Genomic DNA, 25,819 nt, shown 5'->3' with positions numbered 1-25,819 from the left:
AAACCTTTCCTTCTCTACAGTTGTTCTGGTTGGGTCTTTTAGTCGAAGAAGAGAAAAAGCTGACCAAAACAATGGCCCACAAATAGCAGTTTCTTGAAGATTAATCAGTTTGGAGTGTGAAACTTATCAGTGAACTTTATGCAGTGTTACACTGAAATTCAATGGTGTATTGACTCTTTGCAGGAGTCTTTTATTCCTGTATGACTTTGTGAAACTGATCTTTAGTTATTTGGAAAATATTGGTTAACTGAATTTTACAGATCTTCCAAATACTGACAAATTTCATCATACAGACAAAATCACATTCTTATTGCCATGGATTTCAACAGAAAATGCATTCTTCAGTGACTGATACTATTTTTACCGGAACTGAGGGAGGGGTCATGAAAATACAATAACTACTAGCACATTTCAGAGCCATTGGTTTGATATTTGCTGAGGGGCCATCAATGCAGATGTCAATACAATGAAAAGGCAAATAATGTCTTATGAAAATAATTTTGACCTTGCAAATCCCTAGAAATGGTCTAGGGGATGCCCAGTGGACTAGAGACTACACTTTTGAGAACAACCAAGGTAGATAATTCCTTAGAAAGTACAATCAAGAGAAAATAAGAAAAGGTACATTAACATCAGAAATGTATATGAAAATTTTTCTATGTACTTAAAGATACTCTAGTAACTTAAATTATATTCAATATTCTATTACACACACATATGTATAGTGTATATATGTGTGTACACACACATACACGTTATCTACAAAAGGCAATCGAACCAGATAGCTTAGGTTGAAGATTAGGATCCTGCATTCTCTACTTAGTAGCTTAAAACCCTGGGAAATTATACTAAGTTTCCATAGATGTAAAATGAAGAGGATGATGTAACACTCTTCCTCTGTCCCAATATAACCTGGTGATACTGAAAAGCACTAATGTTAAATACTTTATAAAATGTCTGGCATGTTGCATAAGTGATAGTGGCTGTTATATAATAGAACTTTGCCAATGAATATGAAATGGCTTGATTTTTCTAGGAAAACATAAATTACAAAAACTAAGTGAATGAGAATAATCTACCAATCAGTTTGGATAACAGCCTAAACTTGGTCTCTTTTTGCAATTGTGGTTTCAACATTGTTCTGTGGAGCCTCCTGTGCCTCTTATACACACCCTGAACAGATCCCATAGTGAAAGACCCTAGCCCAGTTAGCCCAGTTACCTAAGGCCAAGATATGAAACCAAGATACCAGGTACCCCATAAACAGGTTCAGGCGCCAGGCATGCTTTCCAGACAACCAGTTGAAGAACAGAGCACCCGCATCCTGAGGCATGAATGAATAAACAGGAACAGATAAGCAGGAACAGAAAGAATAGAATGCAGACCTGTGGTTTTTGGAATGCAGACCTGTACCCGCTAGGTGGCCTATATGCTAGATTTAAACAAACCAATAAGAAACCTGTTGCTTCCCGCGCTCGCGAAACCTGTCCCAAACCCTATAAAAATCTCTGTATCCCCAAGCCCGGTGTGCCAGTCCACCAAAGCTCCGGCTGAGGTTCTGCTGGGCACCCGCAGGCGCCTGTGTCCAATAAACCTAAACCTCTTGCTTTTGCAGCCAGTGTTTCGTGTGATTCTCCTTGGACAGGGAAACAGGGGTCTTTCATTGGACGGGGGTCTTTAACAATAGCTACCTGTAACTTCAGTCTAATAACCCAGTCCACTGGGTTATTAGTCCAGTCCCACTCAGTTCAGATAGGTAACATCAAGGAATCATGTTAATCCTCCATTATCATCGATTCTCTAGGGACCCATATGATGAATGGAGTCAAGTACAAACATCCCTTAACTGAGGTTGCTACTGCAGGTTCTGGTGGTCTTGGCTTCTCCCATACATGTAGGGAGATTCCACAAGTGGCAGTGCCCTTATGCAATCACTGTTGCAGGATATAAGACATGGGGAAAATCTGGCCCTGGCTTAAATTCTGTAGGAGGCACAGTTATGGTCTGCAGCTGTATACCCCATAACTTCTTGCTATTGGAATACATCATCTCAAGGCAGCTCAGGCTTGGATGCTTTACAACACAGCATCAATGACCTCCAAAAAACTGACTAGTTTTGCCATAACAAACCAAAGGGTACAGCCTGCCTTACAGGTATGGCTATCTTTCCATTTTCTTTCTTTTTTTTTTTTTTTAATGTTAAGGTAATTCTAGGAGGTGACTTAGAATCTCAGATTTTTTAATCTTAATTTATTTCTATGTGGTGCTGAGGATTGAACCCAGGGCCTCACACTTGTGAGGCAGGTGTTCTACCACTGAGATATAGCCCCAGCCCCTCTCTCTCCATTTTCTTTAGGGGTTATCAATTAGTCTGCTCCCACTTATAAGACAGTAAGAAAAGGCAGACAGTTGGAGACAGATAAATTGTCTAGTCTGGTCTTTCATAATTCACTCAAACTAAAGCACTAGGAATATTTAAGTCAAAGAGGAATGGACAGAGCTACCTTTGTATACCTAAACAATCACTAAGTGGGAGTATGGCAGCTTTTCCTATGTGATTCTGGAGTGAAGAAACAGGATAGACTGATGAAAGTATTAATATAATTTCAAAAAAGAACCATTAAAAATTACAGTTGTCCCAAATTGGAGTAGATAATGTTGTGAACTTCCTGCTACTTCACAGCCAAAAGATGCATGACTTGTGATATTGTGATGTTGAGGGAGGGGTCAGAATTCAGGAGATTAGATAGTGACTCCAGTGTCCCTTTAAGTTTTAAAAAAATTCAAAACAGATTGAAAAATAATACAATTATCCAATTCTTCTGAAAGCTTCATTCTGAAGGGAAAACAAAAGTAATAAGGAGAGGTTGTACAGTAGACAACAAGAGCTGTTTGTTTCAGATAGCAGAAGCATGAGCACCTTTATTGGCAATGATAAAAGAAAACACAGAGGCTGATAATGTACTTCTGGCCTGCAGATCAATTTCCCAGTGGTGTGCTGCAAGCACTCAGCCAAGGGCTAAGCACTGGCCATGAACAGCCTCTTCAGTTCATCTCTGCCTACTTTAGAAATGTTATTTGATATGTGTGCTAAGAGGAGAAAAGTTACCAGGCCCTATTTCAGTTAATCCTCAAATCAAAAAAATGAATTTCATCCATTCATTTAACATTTGAGCACAATTAAGCGTTAGCACTTTCTTAGGGCTAGAAATACAGCACAGAGGGGCTGGGGTTGTGGTTCAGCGGTAGAGTGCTCGCCTAGCATGTGCGAGGCCCTGGGTTCAATCCTCAGTACCACATAAAAAAAAATAAATAAAGGTATTGTGTCCAACTACAACTAAAAAATAAATACTAAAAACAAAACAAAAAAAATACAGCACAAAGCCAAAGAGACCAAGTCTGGCCCTCACAGAGGGATAAGGAGGAACCAAGTATATATTATAAGACTTCAGATATCATAGATAAAAATAAAGCAGAATAGGGAGGGTAGGGGGGAATACAGGTTAGTCAGCAAAGACCTCATAAATAAAAGTGACATTTAAGCAGATTTCAAAATGGTAAAGGAGCAAACCAAAAATGATCAAAAAGAAAAAAGTTTTAAAGAGAGAAACAGAAAAATGCAAAGACCCTATGGTAGAAGTGTGGCTGTTATGTTGAATAAATAGCAATGATGCCATAATATAGCCTAAGAGACACTTCAATTCTAAATGAGGTATTTCTCAATGGTTATTAACATCTGAAGAGAGCAGCATTTTCATCCAATAATGAAGAAAAACTTTCCGTAAAAAAGGTAACATGTAAACTATATAATATACTGCCTAAAAAGGGAAATTAAAAAGTTAGTGTTACTTTAAAAAAATAGTAGTAATAATAAAAATAAACTAGATCTTCTCTATCAGAAGTGAAATACTAAGTCTGAAACCCTAAATGCCTGCCCCATTCTTTTTTTTTTTTTTTTCAAATCATAACATACTATTTGGTTTTATTGTTCTAACTTCTCATTGTGAGAGCTGATTTTAATGGGCTCCCATTCTCTAGAAATGGCTGTATTTTGATGAGGGAGCTGGTTCCCCTTCTTCCACAGTGGAGTTGCTGAGTGTGGCACTGAAACCACAAAAGCAACAAGTCCTCTCCCTCAAACAAATGATTTAAGTAAATAAGAATAACGAAACTTGGCTTTTGTGATACTGTTTGAAAATCCCTCTTAGACTCTCTTTTTTCCTTTCCAGGTCTCTCAGAACCCATTCTTTCTGTAGCCCCCACTATGCTGGGCCACAGCTGACAGCAGAGCAGAGAGGACCCAGAGCTCCAATTAGAAAGGTCACATGAATTATCTTGTTCCATGATTACAATTAATTATTGTGTTCTATATTATGTTGATCTGTAGTGCCAATGCAATCTGTTAAAGCTCAATGAAAATTAGAATAAGTCAAGTTTGAATAATAAGCAACCCTTTATTTGCTGACTGCCATTACAAAAACTGATTACATTAGCAACAAAAAAGTGTTTTCTTGAGTTGATGTCAGAGGCAGTTACTCCCCAAAATGTTAAGTAAAACAGTGTACAACATCAGTATTAAAATGTTAAATTTTACATCGTCTTTATCACTTTGATCTTCTGAACAATTTAATTGAGCAAAATAAGGTAAAAGATTACATGTTTATTTCATCTTCAGGAATGTAAAGGTCTAATTATTCAAACAGTTTTTATTATAAAACTAAACTCTGAAGGTGTCTACAGAGTTGGCTTTTTTTTTTAAATGTTTTTCTTTAAATCAGTAGTCTAACAAGGATTAGAAAAGACAAAACTCTGTTCAGTGTTTCTGACAAAGTAGAAAGGGTGAAAACATAAATAAGGCTTTAATTTGGCAAAATATAATACAATGCCTTCTGTTATGCTCAAACGAATGGTTTCCCAGTCACTTCACTCTGTAAAAGATCAGAAAGAAATTAATTTTAAAACAAAGCAACGAAAGGCATTCTGAATACATTCATTGTATACAAATTCCATTTGATCTAGCTCAGTCCTTTCAAGCAGGCTCAAAGAAATACACACTAATGATAATCAAAATAAAAGACAAGCCAGTGACACACACGTGTAATCCCAGCAGCTCAGGAGGTTGAGGTAGGAGGATTGCAAGTTCAAAGCTAGCCTCCGAAAAAGTGAGGTGCTAAGCAACTCAGTGAGACCCTATCTCTAAATAAAATTTCAAAATAGGGCTGGGGATGTGCCCTTGAATTCAATCCCCAGTACCCACCCCTCCAAAAAAGACAATTGTCAGGATTCAAAAGTTTTCAGGTAAAAAAATTAATAATGTAAGCCAAATTCTATTAGAAAACATTTAAGAGAACAACATTGGGAACCATTTTTATTAGCCCTATTCAAGAGAATATAAACCTAAAGCAAGTAAGTAGCATGGAAAGGAGAGATTGAAATTTACAACTATCCCCGCCTCAAATAAATAATGATAAGGTCTAAAGGCATGGGATAAAAGACAATCTTATAAAAGCGTTCCTCAAATAAAACCCTTCCCTTACAACACAAAGGCCTGTTGGCTAACTTTAGAACATTGAGCATATTTAATAAACTTTTGGTATTATTAAATGCAGAGAAGGGCTCTATATTAATATTAGATCCAAGTTTAGGATATTACTAACAATGCTAGCAAAAGTGGTTTCTTTGGACTGGACTAGGAGAAGCCATTCTAGAACAGATATAAGAACTAATAGCAAGGAAAGAAGTTGCACATATACTGCGAGGAGAGTTTCTTATTTTAAGAATCCCTTGTTAAAGGTGAAGTGAAAAATTAGGGTGCTGACTAAAAGGAAAAATATGATTAAAATAAAAGCTGAGCATGTTTACAATACTGAACAAAGGGACCATAAAGAGAGAGTAAGGTAGCAGTCATGGGAGGGTGAGACAGAAGAGTTTCCCATGAAGCCAGGTTGTTTCACAATTTGAAAACAGGAGAATGCAGCAGAAGGTTGAAGAAACTGAAGAGAAACAACTGAAACCTAAGAGGTCATTTTACAAGGATGAAAGATGGAAAGGAAGAGTCATTACTTTTGCTGATAGGTTAAAGAATGAGGAAAGTCTTCTGAGAGTTAACTGACTTGAATTAGCATTTTAAAGACAGCATATGCTCAGTTTGGACATAGGATGAGAAGTCTTTAAAAGTGAAACAGTATGCCCGCCTCAAAAGAAGGATACTTAGTTCATATGTGAATACTCTACCCTAGGCAGTGTGACCTGAATCATTTATAAAGCAATAAAATCCAAATAACAAGAACAACAAAACCTATATACTCACCAGCTAAAACACAAGTCATTTTTAAGTGCTAATCAACTGGAGCTTTCTAAGGTAATATAGACAATAAAAGCTCATTTGGATTTATTTATCCTCAATTAAAATTCTCACTTCAGGTGTTAAAAAATAGATTTTTTAGATTACCCCCAAGACCAACTTCAGTAAAACAGCTTCCAACCTAAAGAATGGAAGTCCAGGGGCTGGGGTGGTGGTTCAATGGTAGTGCGCTTGCCTGGCATGTGTGAGGCACTGGGTTTGATTCTCGGCACTGAATGTAAACAAATAAATGAATAAAGATCCACCAATAACTAATAAAAAAAAAGAATGGAAGTAGGGCTGGGGTTATGACTCAGTGGTAGAGCACTCGCCTAGCATGTACGACGAGGCCCTGGGTCTGATCCTCAGTACCACATAAAAATAAATAAAGGTATTGTGCCCAACTACAAAAAAAAATGGAAGTCTAATACATGCCTTAGGCATAATCAATTTTGTGTTTTCTTTTTTCATGTAAAAATTAATTAATTGTAATGCCTTGATTCTCAGATCAGCAATCTTACATCAATAAAAATGTTATGGTCACTTCATTTTACCAAGTCATAAACAGAGGGGAAATAAGAAAATATCACCCAAATAGTTCATCTGAACTAAGATCATAAGAAATTAATGAAGCAGTTATAAGCATTATGGCAATGCCCATACCCTGATAGCCGAGTGACAACAGAGTTTGAAAAAAGGTCAAAGTAGGCAAAAAATAAAAAATTTCCCCTCCTCCAAGATGAAAGACCTTTAAAATATACACAAGAGGGAAACAAAACTCCAAGAAAAAAAAAAAAAACAGGATGTAATCTAAAACTTCTAAGACAGATAAAGAATGAATATTCCCTTTAGTGAAATGATGAGTTTCCTTTATTTGTGGTAAATACACATCACCCTCCCTTCACTATGTCTGTTATCCTTAAATAGACAGCAGAACTTCAAATCTCCTTACCCAAGGCCTGGTAGTGTTATTTCTCCTTTGTGAGCTGTTGGTTTGCCGACTGTAGCAACTGCTGTAACTGTGTGAGAGTCTGATTTAGACTTATAAACATTTTCTCCTTTTCAGAAGATTCCTGAAAAGAAGATATAAGTGATGAACTCCAACACAAGGAAAAGGAATGTACAACCAAAATCAGAAAACATTTTATTGTTGTTTCAAATACAAACATGAAAATCCGAAAATATACATGAAAATCAGCAACAACAAAAAACACATAGAGAAAAGTTGGTTGCTAACTATTAGTGCCAACTATTTGGCACCAAAAAAAAAAAAAAAAACCTATGCTGCAAAATATGTTCTCACTTAGCCACCTACAAAGAAATCTGTAATTATGAATATCAGAAATAAATCCATTTTTTTCTTTCAGGAAAAAAAAAAAAGAGCAGAGTCGAACAAGTCACAGTTAACATATATTGAATTCTTATTGGATGCCAGGCATTGCTACTCACTATCTTAGATATATTAAGTATTAACCCATTTATTCCTTCAACAACCTTACAAGATAGAGTTATTATTACAGAGTATTATTTACATTGCCTTTTTTAGATGGGCAACTAAAGCACAGAGTAATGAAACAATATGCCCAAAATTACACATGAAGGTATGAAGTCACAAGGCTAGGATTCACAAGCAGTCAAACTCCAGAGGCTTTACCCATAAGCATTATACCATTCTCTTTCTCCACTCAAACCTTGAAAATTAACATAATATGTCACTAGGCAACAGTAAAAACAAACATCAATCAAATCAGTGCATTTGAGAGGTGATATTTTGAAGAAAACACTTTTAACTAAAGCAAAATAGTAGTAGAGCACTTGCCTAGCATGCACAAAACCTGGGGTTCAATCCTCAGTTCTGTAATCAAAATAACAACACAAAGAAGAACACAAAATATCTGATGGAAACAGTTTTCTGGTCAGAGACAGATCTTACAAATATTTAATCTCCACATAGTTTACAAAATATTAGCACAGAGATTTTGGGTTAAAGAAAATATGTACCGTTTCTGAGGTTTCACTATTCTCTATAACAATAGTGTCTCCAGCAGCTTTTACTATTTTGGACTGGATAAGATCCAGTGACTGTTGGGCCTGCAAGGAAAGCAATATAGTAGCCAATAAATAAATTTATACAAAATGAGTGATTCGGTTACATACTTTATACAACATTAAACCTCCTCTCAAGCCAGGGGCAGTGACAAAGGCTCAGGAGGTTCAGACAGGAGGATTAAGAGTTCAAAGCCTGCCTCAGCAATGACAAGGTGCTAAGCAACTCAGTGAGACCCTGTCTCTACCTAAAATACAAAATAGAGCTGGGTATGTGGCCCAGGGGGGGAGTGTCCCCGAGTTCAATCCTGGATACCACCAAAAAAACAAACAAACAAAAAAAACCAAAAACAAAACAAAAAAACACTCCTCTCAAAACAATGTAGAATTTTGGCATCAAAATGAAAATAGCTACATTCCCCCACCAGATTATAAGAACACATGTTCACTGTTTCAAAAAGTTCAAATCCAGAAACTGTATGAAGAAATTAAAAATAGAAAGAAAGATGATCGATACTTAGGTTAGAATCAGATTTGGGGTCAGTCAATTCTAGTTGACTTTTTGTACAGTTCACATCTGAAAATGTTTTAAATCTTTAAACATTTTTTAAAAAGAAACAGAGAACATCTGAGAGAAACCACATATGGCCCACACATCCTACAATATTCTGACTCCTAATCTAGATCCCTCTCTGTGCATAATCTGTGCTTACAGGAAACTGGCAGAAATTTTAATATAAATGGATTTTAACATACATGCTGTTTTACTTTTCTGTTTTACAAAGTGTTTTATTAACATTTTTCAGTCAATATATATATATATGCATTTTCAATTGAGTGTTGCACAGAAATACATTATCTATTGGGTAAATCAAGACAGGTAACTGATAAACCTATCATTGCCATTTTAGCCATCATAAATAACATGGCCTATCCAAATCTTTGAGTATCTGTTTAATATCTTTAAAGTACTTTCTAAGAAACTATGCTGCTAGATTAAAACTGCATATTTTTAATTTTGATTCAGGGGTCAAAAATTAGAACAACACATCAAAAAAATTCACAGCTCAACCCTGACAGTGTACCACATATCAAGGTTTGTACTTTAAAACTCTCTAAATTCACATTTTTTTCCCTACATTAAAATAATGTGAAGCAATTCTGGATTCCTAAACTTTTACATAACAATAATTACAAGCTGTAAGCATATAGAACCATCAAAAACACTCCTTTCCTACTTTAAAAGGTAATATTTTCAAAAATAAAATATTTATAAAAAATCTATTAGAATATCAAATATTTAAATGTTTGACAGTATATAATACTGGTGAGGGTATAAGGCAACAAGAACTTGCAGGGAGGAATATAAATCACTATAGGATTGGGGGGTATCAATTTATAGTAACTATCAAAATTTAAGCTGAGTGTGGCAGAGCACACCTGTAATCCCATGACTTAAGAGGTTGAGGCAAAATGATCACAAATTTAAATTGCCTTAGCAATTTAGGGAGACCCCCATCTCAAAATAAAAAAGTAAGAAGTCTGGAGATATAGCTTAGTGGTAGAACATCCCTGGTTCAAACCCCAATTCTGGAAGGGTGGGAGTTAAAGATGTGCATACCCCTTGATGTTGCAGTTCCAAGAAAGTGACATACTTGCTTTGTTAATGACTGTATCTTCCATAAACACTACCACAGTTTTAAAGCACATATGAACTTTACTACTAAAAGTGTCTCATGATGGACGCTGTGGCACAAGCCTATAAACCAGTAACTTAGGAGACTGAGGTAGGAGGATCCCCAATTTGAGGCCAGACAGCAACTTAACATAGCCTGATCTCAAAATTAAAAAGGGCTGCAGATGTAGGGAGGTAGTTGAGTGTTGTAAAGCACTCCTGGGTTCAGCCCTCAGTACACACACACACACACACACACACACCAGAAATACAAATAAATGGTAAATCTAATAAAAATAATAAAATATGCAACCCTAAAAAATCATCCATTTATTATGAGATTAAGAAATATGTATTTGTACAAAGAAATAAATGAAAGCAATTTCTGAAACAACAAAAATATAGATATCTTTCAGTTTTACCCATAAAGATCAACAGATGTGTACTTTGTAAATGACTACACATGTGAAGTCCCAATTTTAAAAATATGGATGTAATCTGATTATATAATTAAATTTAAATTTTTACTGTTTTATAATTATAAAATGTGATGAAATGAGCTGAATTAAAAATAATGGAAAATAAGTCAAAACTATAAAAAGAGCCAGCTTCAATTTATAAGGATACAAAAGAAAAACTCCAAAATTAACTGTGTTTTCTTAAGATAGAAGGCACAACAAAAGCTCACAATATTGTGTCTCCATGTCAAGCAGCCTTACCTTATGTAAATCACCAGCTACCTTCTGTCTTTCACTTTGTTCAGTTTTAAGTTTTATGACTGTTTCATTTAACTGGGTCTTCAACTGTAAAAAAAAAATAAAAATAAAGGAACACCACAATTAACTTAATTTGCACGCTTCTTTGATTATACCGATACCTCTAGGACTTTAGAAAGAGTATGAAAGAACAGGATCACTAACAGTTATTATGCACAGTGGATTAGCCAATATGCTACACCAGATGTACAGAAAAGCTAAGCAGTGGAGGTTTCCATCTGTAGAGCTACACGTAAGAAAAACTATAGAAATGAACTAGAGTTTGAAATAGAAAACTACAAATGCAAAATACATATCAAATTCCTGTAAAGCGCCTTTTAAAGGAGTCACTATTCAAAGTTATTGAAATCATTCCAAATTAAAAGGCAAATAAAAATGTTACCAATTAGTTTTTAAAGGCTTTCTTAATCTACATAGTTCAATTAAAGAGTCAATTGTATGATATTTTTAAAGACATTGAATAGAAGATTACAAATCCAGTAAAATGAAGAACTTAAATGTTGATCATCCAGTAAAGACTTGACTAAAAAGCAATGCAAGATCATACTTCTTAATAACCAACTTTTCGAGTTATAAAAATCTATAAAACTCTAGTGCCAATATAGAATGCCTCTTCCCTGACAACTGTTTGAATAAAATATGAGGGGAATGAACTATGCTGCCCAACAATAACTTTCTTTTTAAACTTAATCAAGTTAACTGTTTTTGTCTTACCCATAGGCATAACTGTCCAAACAGTTCTGGAGACTTAAAAAGGGAAAAATATAAGATACTGTCATTTAAAATTGGAGGGAGAATTACTGGGCAGGTGGGGGGAGCATTCCATTTGGAAATTGTATTTGGGGTACAACTTAAATACCAAAGTAGTGTTTGCTTCTTTACTAAACTTTGTGTTTAACACTTATGTCAGAGAGGTTAATCTTTTGGTCCAAGAACACAAAGTATGTACAGGCAAAAAAAAAATTATTCTACCTTAAAATGTGGCAATAGTTAACCTGAGCAAACCAAGACTAAAATAAGATTTCAAACTCAAGCCTAAGCGGGAAAAAAATGAAAGCAAGTACCACTTGAAATGGTTTTTTGACAGAACTGTAAAGGGGCAAAAAAAATATTACAAAAGAGAACACCAGGCTAAATGGAGATGTAGCTGTAATCCTCTACGCTCGTTACAAGATAGAGGCTGAATCAGCCACTGAGCACTAAAGTTAAAAGGCAAAAATCACTTTACAGCTAATTAGAAGTGATAATTAAAAAAAAAAAATACCCCATTATTATGGGGTAAAGACTTACAACTGTGGCATATCATAATCCTGATAAAACATATGAACAGATCCAGTCTTACACAGCAGTGGGAATGAGTTCAATTAAAATAAAGCATGGGTAAATAAAAAGATATTTTATTTAAAAAATAGGGATGTGTGTGTTTTGAGAAATAATTTCTCATATAGCCCAGCTCAAAAAACTGATTCTCATAAATCATTGTCATAACATAGAAGAACAATCACAAATGAATTAAGAAGTTTTAACTTGGTTTATATAGTAGTACTGATGAGAAACTTACTGAAATCTTCCTAAAATATGTTCAGGTACTTTAAAAAAAAAATCTAACTTCATACTGTAACAACTTTTAAGTCACAGGAAAATAGAATGATTATTGTTTGAAACAAAGTAAGATGGCCAACTTCATATAAAAACTAAGCCTGTCAATAACAAGTATAAATTTCTAGAAACTAAAAAATGGGAATGCAGGTAACTGTATGTTTTAAGACATTTAGCTAATTGTAGTCATCTGTAAACCTGTATTGTGTGGACTACTATGTGTTAAGTAATTTGTTGATAAAGAATTTTATAATCTTTTGTTATTTGTAGTTTATAGAAAGACTAGTTAAAACAAGAAACTAGGTTTCTGTCCTTGAATAAAGAGCATGAATCTTCTCCCAGATTAGAAAATAAGACATTCAATTAACTATTGTAGTTAAAGAAGAGAATCTTCGGGCTGGGGTTGTGGCTCAGCAGTACAGTACTCGCCTAGCATGTGTGAGGCCTTGGGTTTGATCCTCAGCACTACATAAAAATAAAAATAAATATAAATAAATAAATAAAGGTGTTGTGTTCAACTACAAATAAAAATAATATTAAAAAAATAAGAAGAGAATCTTCAAAACTTGGTCAAACTTTCGTTTCTTTATTCACTGAAAATATTGTGGTTGGAGAAATGAGGCTTTATAAAATGAAGGAAACTTTGAAAAAGAGCTGGAAGCCAAACATGCCATTGTTAGGAGCTAAGAAAAGAAGAATCATCTTAGGAATCATCAGAATATAAAGATTATCTTAAACTTACAAAAAATGCCAAGCTAAAGATGGTTAGCAAAGAATAAGTTTGGATGGTTTCTCCACATGTCAATACAAGTGTTTTCAGAGCCTCCTTGATACCCAGTGGAGAACAAGCTTCTTACCAAATTTAGCTCTTCATTCTGTCTTACTGCTTCAGAATATGAATCATCAAGTTTTTTCTGCAATTCAGTCAACAGATCTTTCAGCTGCAATGAAGTTTAGAGTTTAAGATTGATCTCCTTATGATATCCCATGTTTTGTATACTACTCGGAAGCTCTTCCACAAAAAACTCATACTGAAATATTTTATCACTCTGTTATAAGCTTAATTTGAATTGAGAAGCAAGGATGAAAAAATTCTATTTAAAGTACCTCTCTGACTTCTGTAACATAGGTAGATCGTTCAATTTCTGCCTTCTCTAGTTCCATTTCCAAATGTTCTCGTTCTCTCCTCAGCTAGCAATAAACAAAGAAGGAAAAGTTAACACACTAAAGATTTCCTTTTATGACGTTTCTCCACAATGAAAAGTTAGGACTTTTAGGAATATGAAATTATATCAACTCAAACACTGCCTGAGATATTAAGAACATAACTTGATCATTTTTAGATAAAAATTATCTTGAAACACAGATCTTTGGGGTTGGCTCTGTAGATCAGTGGCAGAGTGCTTATATCACATGTGTGAGGCACTAGGTTCGATCCTCAGCACCACATAAAAATAAATGAATATATAAAAAATATTGTGTTCATCTACAACTAAAAAAGTATTTAAGAAAAAATTTTTAAAAATATAGATCTTTGGACAATCCACAATGTCAAATATTAGTTTATAAGTTACAAGTCAAATAATCAACATACATTTTCAATATCTTTGTTTTCTCTTCTTAATCGCTCTAGCTCTTGCTCTGAAGATGTAAATGATGACTGCATCTGAAATGTGAAACAATTATAAGACCAAGCAAACCACCAAGGATACACATCTTATACCTTGTACAATTCTGAATCATTTAAAAGACATTACAGAGGTTTTGAAATGTGTCTCATTTAAAGTCATACTGAGTTTTTAAAGAATTTAAAACATAAGAGTCATATGTAACTTGATTTAAATGTTGGTTAAAACCCATTTCATTTGTATGACAATATATTAGGCCCAATTAAAAGTGACTAATTTTTAAATTAACAAGTAACTGACAATCAGCTGTATTTAATCCCTAAATGCATTAACACAGAGTACTACCAGTGACCCAATAGTCTGCACATTTTGGCCCAAGAAAGTTAAGTAACAGATGGCAATCCTTCCAAATCCAAGCAAATGGAAGAATTAAGACTACACAATAACACTGAGGTCCCATGAACATAAAAATGAATTATTAATCTTTTCTTGAATATTATATATCATGGATTAATATCAATGTTTTAAAACTAGTTTTGAACCCAAAACTCTTCACCATATGGTATCACAGAATAACTTCCAAAGCACTTTACATTCTATTTTATCACCCTTCAGTCATACTCTACAAGTGACTTTGAAACATGAGTGGGCCTCAGAAACCCAGAGGGCTCATTAGATTAAACTGCTGCCTCTCCTATACATTTCAGATTCCAAAGTCTGGGGAAGGGCAAAGACCATGCACTTCTCACATATTCCTAGGTGATGCTGCTGCTGCTGCTCTTCTAGACCACACACTCTCAAACTAATGCTTATGTTTTTCTATTTTCAATACCTGCTTAATAGTCTTTTGTGATTCATCAACCTTAACTTTCCACTTATTTTCTTCTTGCTCCACACTTCTCTGAAGCTTCTGTAAAATTCCTTCCTACAGACAAAGGTACAGTTGTTTGGAAAAATTCATGTTAAACTATTTAAGCTATAAATGAATAAGTTAATGATTTAAAAATAAAATAAAAATGAAGATTAAAAGTCATTTCGTACTGTTTCTGCAAGGACAGATTTATATTTTTCACACTCCAGCTGTAAAAGTGTGTGCATTTCATCAGCTTCTTTCAACTTGTGCTCTAGAACCTGCAAAGAATGAATTTTTTTAAAAAAATCCTAATTTTACAAGATTTGTTCTTCAAATTTGTTTTAGTATTTAATGTTACATTACAATAAACTGTTTCAGACTGTTCACAGTGAAGCACTAAATTTCAACCTTCCAAGCAGCAATGAAGTTCAACGACTTTTTGGTCATTCAGTGTTTACTAGTAAAACTTTTGAAGTCCACTCACTCAAAATAGATTACATAATTTTATGGTCAATGAGTTTATTGCTTTTTAGTCAGATGGTAAAATCAAAGTAGACACACATGTAAAGGTTACAATGTTCATCTTACAGACAGGAAAAGGAATTTTATTCATGCCACTTGAGATTCAAGAGAAATATTAATATTAAATCCCCTCACTTTCAGTGGTCAAAGATAAACTCCAATTCAGGTTTTTAATCCTACTAGTGGAACATATGGAGGCACTGCAGAAAACCATGAAGACTCTACCTACCTACCTCAACTGATCATTACTTTTTAAACTCAAACTAAAAAGAAAGAGATAATCACATATTGTTTTAGAAATGATTATGACACAGAGTTAGAAAAAGGGAAGACATTAGCTTTGTACATAATCAGATGTAAGGAAAACTTAATAGTATTTTCACTAAACTCTATACAAAATGAAATCACCTTCTTATACTTTCCTCAAAAAAATCATGATCCTACTAAAAATACATCTTTTATATCTTTCCAGAGTTTATGAAAACAAGTTCTGATTTACTCCTTTTTCCATGTTTAAATATGGACAATTCACTTTTTGTACCAACCTTAACCTCCTCTGAACCTGAAGTTCCAGCTATACATTCTTTGGCCTTCTGTTCAAATCCACACAACCATTCACTGTAATTCTGTAGGGGGAAAAAGACAAAGTCATCGATTTCAAAAAAAAATCTAAAAGAAATAAATCAAACATTTAAAGTAACTAAAGTAGACAAATATAAAAGAAAACTCCACAGATAACATCTCATTAGAAATATTAAAGAGGCAATGTAACTTTCATAAGTTGAAAATAGCGTAGTCTTGAAATTAAACACTAAAAATATACCTATGCACCACCATCAAAATAAAATTCCTATTTATCCTGATAAACAATATTTGCAACTCAATTCTGAACTCAAAGATAGAAGACCAAGGCTCAAACCTGGCTTCCACCATTTACTAGCACCAGGACCAATGAACTCAATATTTAAATCACTGGAAATCAAGAATAATTAATTTTTAAAAACTTCTTTTCAAATACAACAGTGCTTAAAAACTAAGTACTCTGAATTAAAAAACTGTAAGTTAAGTTTTGCCCAGAGGATTTCAAATTCTTTGATAGCATTTAGGGGTTCCTGAAAATGCTACATCAAATTAAAAACTGTATATTATAAATTATTTTTAAAGTCATAATGAGAAATGACATGCATGTGCAAACAATTCCTCAAATCCAACAAAAACCTCAACTTGTAAGATATGAAGGATAAGAAAATATTTATCTTGAAACATCAAGAAATAAGCTTCTTTGTTATTAGCATAATTTAATAAAATCATTGGCTTTAAAAAGGCTTTTATACATGAAATAAATACTTTATTGCTTCCTACTGCTGTTTTGATAAGTAGATCCCCATGGAGAGATTAAACTATAAAGACATTGAGGTGTGGGAGGTTAACTGACATGAATAACACATATTCTAGTTTTAGACATTATTCTAAATTTCAGAGTAAATTATTCTAAATCTTTCAAGCTTCCTTTGTGAATTTTAAACTCTGATGAAAAGAGTATTTGTTCAACATTACAAATCAAAATTTCTTCTTATACCTTTCTTAAGTCTTCAGTTTAGTTTAACTCAAAAAGGAACACTATGTTTCTGTTAACTCTTATAAAGCATTTTACTTCTGTGGCTGAATTTGAGATGGTCTATCAACAATCAAATAAGAATAAAAATAAGACGCTGAGATCACCCCATAGTACAATACCTTCAACATCACATTGTTTACATAGCTTTTCCATTTTATAAAAGAATGACATTTTCACATTATAAATTTGAACCACAACTCCAAGTATATGATTTAACTTCTACTTAACAGCTTCAAATATTGAGATTTAAAATTAGATGAAAAACTGATTTAATCACTTAACATTTATAAATCTCCCTCACCAAGGTCATATAGTTTAATCTCTCCATGTTAATCTGCTCAGCAAAACAGCAACAGCAAACAGCAAATTAAAAAAAAAATATCTAATGTATAAAAGTCTATTAATGTTTAGTTTAATGTATTTTTCAGATACAGACAATACGCAGAAGTATTTACACGAACAAAAGCCAAAGAATATCTTTCATGTTTTATTGGTGATTTATAAATTTTTAGTCATTTGGTTATTGTCAAGGGGTTACTACTATTAACAATGAATTCACTGAAATGGACCAAATTATGCTATATGCATCTATGAATATGTCAAAATAAACCCTGCTATTATGTATAACTATAGTACACTAATCAAAACTGAAAAAAAAAAAATGAAATTGTGCTGGGCACAGTGGCACATGCCTGTTATCCTAGATAGTCGGGAGACTGAGGCCAGAGGATCATATGTTTCAAGGCCAGTCTGGGTAATGTTTCAAAACAAAAAAGGCTGGGCTGGGTATGTAGCTCAGTGGTAAAGCATTTGCCTAGCACATGCAAGGCCTTGGATTCAATCCTCAGCACCAAAATTTAAAAGAAATCAAAATGAATATGCCACATTTAGAAGAAAATTTTTGCTGTTGGTAGTCTTTCACAATCTTTGAAAAACAGCAACTACCAGTCATTAACTCTCTTGGTTAATACTGCCAAATAAATAAATCTTTAAATTATATTTCCATTAATAAAGTAGAAACAAAAATAGATATGGCCACAAAAGAAAATTATAAAATATATTCACAGTAAGCCCTCCTAGATTCAATGTAATAATAGCACTTGAATTGACAGTGTATTTCTATGTTTACCCAGGACTAGATATTTCATCAGTTTATTTAATTGAAACAATTTTATATCACAACTGGAGAAATGCAAGCAATGACTAAACATACAAAATTAAGAATATATTTCTTAATGTAATACTATATTTAAAGGAATTCTTTTTTTAAAAAGAAACACTGTTGTTTGAATGCCTTCAAAATAACCTATGCAGTGCAAGATGGGAGGTAAAACAAGACTGTTTATATATTGATACATGGCATATATTGATAATTGCTGAAGAAGGATATTGGGCTCACTATTCCAGTATCTCTTCTTCTGAACACATAAACTATTTTCATTAAAATAAAAAAGATGTACCCCACCACTTTAAGAAACACGTGCATATTCACTGGACTTCTCTGCTCTCAAATACTTTCTGTGTAATTTTCTGAACCAAATTAACTTTTCTTTCCTACTTAAAACATGTACATCCTTACATAAATCAAGTTGTTTTCTATTTTCTTTAAGATTTTTGCTTGAAGAAGTTAATAAGATGACCAGAATCTTGAGTTTTACAATGTAGAGGTTGGGTTCATAGTATTGAGTACATAAAGAAATAAAATGTTGCTACAACTAAGAAGTAATCACTTAAAATTAAGTTCTACTTTGAGCAAAACCATTAAGAATATTATTGGTTTTATTGACCATTCAGAAACAATTCTTTCCCAGATATGTTTATAATTCTCTAAATTTTGTAGAATACAACAAAAGTTTCAGATGAATATATACATGAGTTGTGAGACAAGGTATCTTTTATAACTACTCAAAAAGCACCCTGGATTAATGAAGGGACAGATCAAGGTATCAACACACTATCAAAACCAAGTGTTGACAGCAAATACTGTGCATTCAACTTTCTTGAATAATGTCATGTTAAAAAAGTAATAAATTATTCTTACCAAATTAGAAGGGACAGACACTTTTGGAAATAATTTTTTGAGAACTTCTTTAGCCTTCAACTCAACGGCTTCTACATGTTGCTGTCTTTCCTAAAGCAGAAAACAGACCAAATCAAACTTAGAAAAATAACACTTTTTTAAAAGAAGAGAAAAAACTATGGTCTTTTAAGCACTAAAGGAGGAAAAAGTCAATGTAAAACAAAAATTACTTTAATACTGGCAAATGTCAGGATTTTTCATTTTAAAATATTAAAATGCTTTCAAAATTAGAAAAAATCTGCAAAATCTCTAAAGCATCCTAAGTAGCAAATAATGTTTTATATTAATCAAGCCAAAACAATATCTGATAATATGGACATTTTCCTTGGCATTAGAAATCAAATGATTTGCCTCTCCAGGAACAATTCCAAACATACACACACTTACACACACACACACACACACACACACCAGAAACAAGGGGGGTAGGGCAGAAACCACTTCTGTAGAGTTAAAACTTTATCAACTACCTTACCAAGAAATATGTATCTGGGCAACATAAATGATATTTACTAGCTACCAAATCTCGATTAAAAAAAAATCAATCATAGCACTATAATGCCATGGTAATTAATTAAAAATAAAATGGGAAATTTCATATTTCCATCTTCGATGTCAGGTGAAGCTATTTATGCTAAACAAAAGAACCACCAAAAATTCATGGGTGGAAAAAAATGGGAGAAAGAAGAGAACAAGGAAAAACTAATGACATTATTTCACTAATGCTGAGCATAAAGAAGACTAATTCTGACACTTGTACATGGACTCCATCAGCTGTAAATTTAAAGTATTACAAATGTATAAATCTAAAGTTGCTGATTCTAAATCCAACTTCAATGGATAATAAACTCAAAGCCATTGTTTGTCAAAATTAGGGTGATGATTTGATCACACCTATCCCCCCAAATCTAATAATCAAACTATCTCCTTAAAAGGAAAAACAAACTATAAAAATGTACATCTATACCAAGCCAAGAAAATCATCACAAAACAACACTCCTGAGTTTCAACAAATGATAAGAAAGCAAACATGCTAGCAACATCTCAATTATATCTTTCTCTAATCAAAGATGGATCTTTGAAATCAATTACTGACTTAAGGTACACACATTTCAATTTAAGAAAATCTAATTACATGAAAATCTAAATTTGTATAACAAAAAGCTAGAGATTTCATCATATTGCTATTACTTTATTAAGGACTTTTGGCAGTATTTTCAAATAGTTGTTTTACTGGGGCATTTTCAATAATTCAACAAAGTTCACTAAATTGCAGAAATACACCCACCAGCATAAAATAAGGTGTAGTCATTCAACAACAACAACAACTTCAGAGGCTATTTTGAGGGTGTTTTTGTGAGTGTGTGTGTGTGTGTGTGTGTGGTGCTGGAGATCAACCCCGGGCCTTGTGCATGCAAAGCAAGCAGTCTACCAACTGACTATATGCCCTGCCCAATTTTGAGGTAATTTTTACCATTTGATCAGTGATTATCACAGGCAATCTTTAAAGAAAATTAGTTAGGAAAAGACTGTGGAACAGAAGCTTTTTGAAAACTTATTTTTTAAAAAAAGAACTAAAGTGAATGTTTAACTTCTTTTTGTTTTATTTTGTGTGGTAGCAAGATGGAAACCTAGAAGCATTCTACCACTTATCTACATCCCCAATCCTTTTTGTTTGGAGATAAGGTCTTGCTAAGTTGCTACCGCTAGGTGGAACTTGAAATCCTCCTGCCTAAGCCTTCAGGGTCTCTGACCAGGGCAGCAGTGTCTAACTTCTAACAAGGGCTACAAAGATGAGAAGTTACTTTTATTGCCCACCCCCAACCCTCAGGGATGAGCATCAAACCCAAGGTTATCACACTTCCAGGGCAAGCCTAGGAAGCTTTACCATTGAACCACACACCCCAACAAGAAGTTACTTTTATTCTGTATTAACAATTTTAGCTAAAAAGTTTTCATTTGACATAATGGTTTGATTATAATCCATTATTCTACTTCAACACCAGGAAAAGATCTAATGTTGGATATTGCATTATAATTTCCTTACCATCTTTAAGTGGTACATATATGTATGTATGTGTGTGTGTATGTATGTATATATCTTTCATGTAAACCTGTCATTTATAGTAGCTCCTCAAAAGTATTTTTTACTTTAAAAATAGTCCTGGAAAGGCAGTATGCCACCCTCTCTTAACATCTTTGGTAAGTTGACTGTTACTTATTTCTAATACCTAAATCACTGAAATGTGTTACATGGTTACTTCTTGCAATACAATTTGTGGCTGGGTCAATCAATATCACTTGACACCTATGCTATTTAAGGACTGTCTAAATTTTGTTAAAATGGAGAAGACTGCATTTTATTCTCTGTAGATCATTAGCTGTGCAAAAAGCCATCATGCATACAAAATCTAGCTCTCTTTTAGAAACATAATATGCAAACATGCTCTCGAAGGTGGCAGGTAGCTTCTTACAGGAATGGCAAGATTAGCACTTTCTAGACATCCAGTACTACTAGCAAAATAAATGGTAAAGGGTAGCTCTTAACAGTGAAAAACAAAAGTACAGAAACAGGCAGAACTGAGACTATACAACTGCAACCATTCACAATAATGCTTTGACTATTCTAGATTTTTCTACTCTGTGGCCTAAATTTCTCCACTCCTAATACCTACTCAACTATTTCAAATTTAACTTTTAGTAAAAATTACAATCAGGTCAATAGGCATATAAGTAAATAACAAATAAGGGAAATGTAAAACTATATTCTGCTAAGAAAAGCCTTCAAATGTCTTAAGATTTGTACTTAAAATTCAGCAGATTACCTTGGCACATAAACTACTTTAAGAATGCTGAATTAAATTATATGGGTTCTTTCATTAACCCATCTACAAAATTCAATACTCCTGTTTCACATTGATTCAATTCTCTCAATCTTTAAAAACTACTTCTTAGTTATAATTCATTACAAATCTTCACACCCAATAAACAAGTTAAGCTCAAGGAGAATGTCCTCCATTGTTCTGAAGACAATGAGGATTGTGTTTCAGGAGTACTTTCCAAACTCTGGTCAAAATAATTAATGCTTGATACTAACATTCCATTTTAAACATGACTCATGTGTCATTACTATCCACCTGCCTCAAAGTTTAAGTCCCCTTCTCCTAAAGAACCATCTTCAATAACATACTCAGAACTGATATCTTTCCTATATTCCTTAAGACTTATCATTACTTAGAGTCTTCCTGGTGTAGCTCCCTTCCCCCAAAATCTTGTTTGCTGTGCATCACAGATACATGTTAGGTATGTGTCTGCTAAAACAGATTTCTTTGGTTTGAGGTTTTCACTGAAGTTCTCTTAACTACCCCCAATAGGCACACTCTCTGAAAAAAACCTATGTGCCTAGCACAGGCCTTCTGAGACTCTTCAGCAAAAGCTCCAACAGAGATCATCCCAACAAATAAGCATGCCCAAAACTAAAGCCTCAAGGAGTATACGAAAAAAGCAGAAATGACAAGAAATGATAAATGTGGATGGTAAGATTTTATATTTAAATTGCAGTAAAATTAAATGCTTTAGTCTGATTTTAAGATAAGCTGCAGATTTTCTCTGTTCAGTGGATTGTTTCTAAGAGTTAGCATTACAACCTTGGAAGTCTTGTTCACTTTGTCCTGCAGCATTTTTTCAGTTGATGCCAATGCTTCCATTGCTTCCCAGTTTTTCTCCCGAAGGTCCTAATCATTTTTAGAAAGAATGATTTCAGTTTATCCATTATTAAAAAATTTTTGCTTTTCACTTCATCAGTATTTTGCACTGCATTTAAATGCTGGTTACTGCAAAATCATTTCAATGGGAAAGTATGTATATTAGCAAAAAAATAAAAAGCAATGTTTAGAAGTTTGAATGAGAAAATAAAGATGCTCGCCTTCCATGTTTTAGTACACACACCGAATATGCCAGCTTTAAAAGTAATTACTGTGCACACGTGAAAAAGAAGAAAGCATTCAAAAGTAAACACACAAACCAAGATCACAAGTATGATTTCGGGTACATTGAACATTAGAAGATTAAGGACAGAGCAAATACACAAGTATTGCAAAAAGCTTTTCATGTGATTTTTAAAAGGGCCCAATATCGTCATGGGACTTTCCACTGTAGCACATTTTTTCCTTTAATGTTTTAATAAAGTTAACATATTTCCAGTATACCTAAAAATGACACAGTAATTTACTGTGCTCCCTTTCTTTCATGGCATGGTCAAATGTGTATGCCACAAAACCAACCTGACACAAACTGTACAAACTAGTTGCGTGAGGCAAATAGGCAGCTGGAAAACTGTAAAACATGTTCTCATACAGGAGAAACAAAGGTCATCGAAAAACTGAGCTCCAAAAGATCTTGATTTTAACAGCATTTCAATAGCAAATATAAGTAAAGACAATCTGCTAACTTTCAGTCTTACTTCAGAATCAGAAATCTAAATATAACCCAAAAGTAAAAAGCCAATATTCACCATGTATTGAATACTTAGGTGCCAAATACTGTATTTGGCATATCACAAATTCTCGCTAATGCTTACAACAATTTATAATATTTATTCCCATTTTATAGAGAGGGAACCATAACTGAATGTTAGGAAATCTGGCCACCAATACAAAGTAAATGAAGTGGCAGAACTAGAATGGACTGACGCTGCACTCTGCCGGCCTCCAGTGTCCTTGCTCTTTCCACGCTTCAAGGCCTCCAGTGCCTTTGCCATTGCTGCTGCTCCTGTATTAAACTGGCATTACCATGCCCTCCTTATCTCAAAATCCCAATAAAACACAGTTAATATGTTAGCAGGATATTGGCAAGTTCACCTCAAGTTCTGTTGCTAAGCAATGCTGTTAGTAATGTTATATGACATACGAAGAGCAACTCACATACCTAATTTTGACAAACTCAGGGGTGCAGGAAAATGCCAACTTGTTAAATTAACAATTTGACCCCAATTTTTAAAAGTTTAACTTATACTAGATAACATATATATTTATTATCAACATCTCCTTAGATTTCAATAATAATTTGGTCTTATTAATCATATTTTTATGTACAAAAATGCATCCTAGAGCAAGAATTTTTGGACTCTATTTATAGGGATCACCTCTGGTAAGAGAAAATGTATGACATTCACCTAAATTCACCATTTGTCTGCTCAGAAAGAATACCAGACTAAGAGCTCCTAAAGAACTGTTCCTTCTCATTTTAGTATAAATGCATTCAGGTTCTAGAGCTTCTAACAAACTTAATTACCAAAACACGCACTGCATCTCAAGTTAAAAAAAAAAAAAAGGAAAGCTCCAGAAGGCTCTGAAAACTTAATTATTGATCAATACTGGCATTACTTTTAGTCTATAAAAAGGCTAGCCTGATCTAAATAGGAGTAAATATCTTTGATTTTAAAATACTGAGTTTGAAAGATTATTTTTCCAAATAAAAGTTCAATACATTTTTAGTTAAAATTTTAGTCAATTACATTTTTAGTTAAAAAATCCAAAGCTTTAATAGTTAAAATATTTCTATGTGTAAAAATTGTCTTTTACCTATTAAAAAATCTATTCCTCAATAAAATGATTACTCTAATCATGCACCTCTTATCAAAAAAGTTAAAACATAGAAAGCAATAGTACTTTCTTACAAAGATTAAGAAAAATATTTCTGAAGCAACTTTTCAATGTTGAATAAAAAGTAGTTTTATTTTTATTTAGAGTTACTTACATTATTTTTCTTCCTTTGGTGTTCAACAGCATCTTTCAAAGAATCTAACTCATTCTGGAGACCAGTTATTTCCTTCTCTCTGTCTGAAATTCTAAACCAGAATATTAGTACATATTTTAGGCAAACAGTGATTTTAGATGAACAGTAACACAACTTCGATATTAGGTAAACAATAATGTAATTTAGATACCTATGTATTAATATTTGTTATCACAAAATAGATGTTCTGAAAACTGTATTAACTTAGCTACTATTTACCACAGAAAGTCCATCATACGAATTCTTAATTTCAGAAATGATTTTTCAAAGAAGTTTACACACATGAAATGCTGAGGTTTTTTCTAAAAAGAAAACAACTGTTAAGAAATAGTTCATGAATACATGAACCACTGTCATCACAGTTATTTTCCTTTTTTACCTGGATCAGCTATTTTCAGAGGAGTGAAAACTGATACAAAGGCAGTCCCCTACATTAATTTTTTTTCCCCCAGAAGGCAATGAAACAGTTATGGCTTTAACTAAACCACAATAAAAGCATGATATTAAAATGAGCAAGGAGTAATTTTGCCATTTTCACATCTTAGGATTTATTTATTTTTTCCCCATGGTCCTATCCAATGAACTAATTATTTCCCATAAATGCAGAAAGCCATGGCAAAGATTCATAGTTAAGAGTGGCTTGAGTATAAAGTTAAATTATAGATAGCTCCTTCTTAAGAATAAGGCTCTAAATAAGGGGTGCCATGCCCAGAGTCTGTTTTAGTATGGCCTTGAAATAAGCGCTGTTTTAACTTTTTTTTTTTTAAAGATAAGGTTTCACTATGTTGCTCATACAACATTTTAAACTTAAAATAAGTTTATGCATGTAAATTTATTTTAAGTATATATTGCTCAGGCTATAGTCTCAGACTCACGGCCTCCA

General features: G+C 33.5%; 1 protein-coding gene across 11 annotated transcripts in view; it reads right to left on the bottom strand.

Annotated features, from left to right (window-relative positions):
- Positions 1–4,434: 4,434 nt before the first annotated feature.
- Ktn1 (kinectin 1) overlaps positions 4,435–25,819 on the bottom strand; it is a 106,708-nt gene continuing 85,323 nt past the window's right edge. For 5 of the 11 annotated variants that reach the window (XM_078049941.1, XM_078049944.1, XM_078049943.1 and 2 more), the window contains 13 exons: positions 24,898–24,988; positions 22,788–22,874; positions 19,102–19,191; positions 15,988–16,068; positions 15,109–15,198; positions 14,900–14,992; positions 14,034–14,105; positions 13,547–13,630; positions 13,297–13,380; positions 10,784–10,867; positions 8,345–8,434; positions 7,296–7,416; positions 4,435–4,928 (listed from right to left, as the gene is read on the bottom strand). In XM_078049941.1, the coding sequence (XP_077906067.1) occupies positions 7,312–7,416; positions 8,345–8,434; positions 10,784–10,867; positions 13,297–13,380; positions 13,547–13,630; positions 14,034–14,105; positions 14,900–14,992; positions 15,109–15,198; positions 15,988–16,068; positions 19,102–19,191; positions 22,788–22,874; positions 24,898–24,988 (1,051 nt within the window). In that variant the 3' untranslated portion in view covers positions 4,435–4,928; positions 7,296–7,311. The remainder of the gene's footprint in view (positions 4,929–7,295; positions 7,417–8,344; positions 8,435–10,783; positions 10,868–13,296; positions 13,381–13,546; positions 13,631–14,033; positions 14,106–14,899; positions 14,993–15,108; positions 15,199–15,987; positions 16,069–19,101; positions 19,192–22,787; positions 22,875–24,897; positions 24,989–25,819) is intronic. The other 6 variants (XM_078049946.1, XM_078049948.1, XM_078049947.1 and 3 more) reach the window with 3 other exon arrangements.

The sequence above is a fragment of the Ictidomys tridecemlineatus genome, chromosome 5 (genome assembly GCF_052094955.1).
Source record: "Ictidomys tridecemlineatus isolate mIctTri1 chromosome 5, mIctTri1.hap1, whole genome shotgun sequence".
Taxonomy (NCBI): Eukaryota; Metazoa; Chordata; class Mammalia; order Rodentia; family Sciuridae; genus Ictidomys; species Ictidomys tridecemlineatus.
Note: the sequence above shows the minus strand (reverse complement) of the source record. Positions and strands in the feature narration are given on the sequence as shown.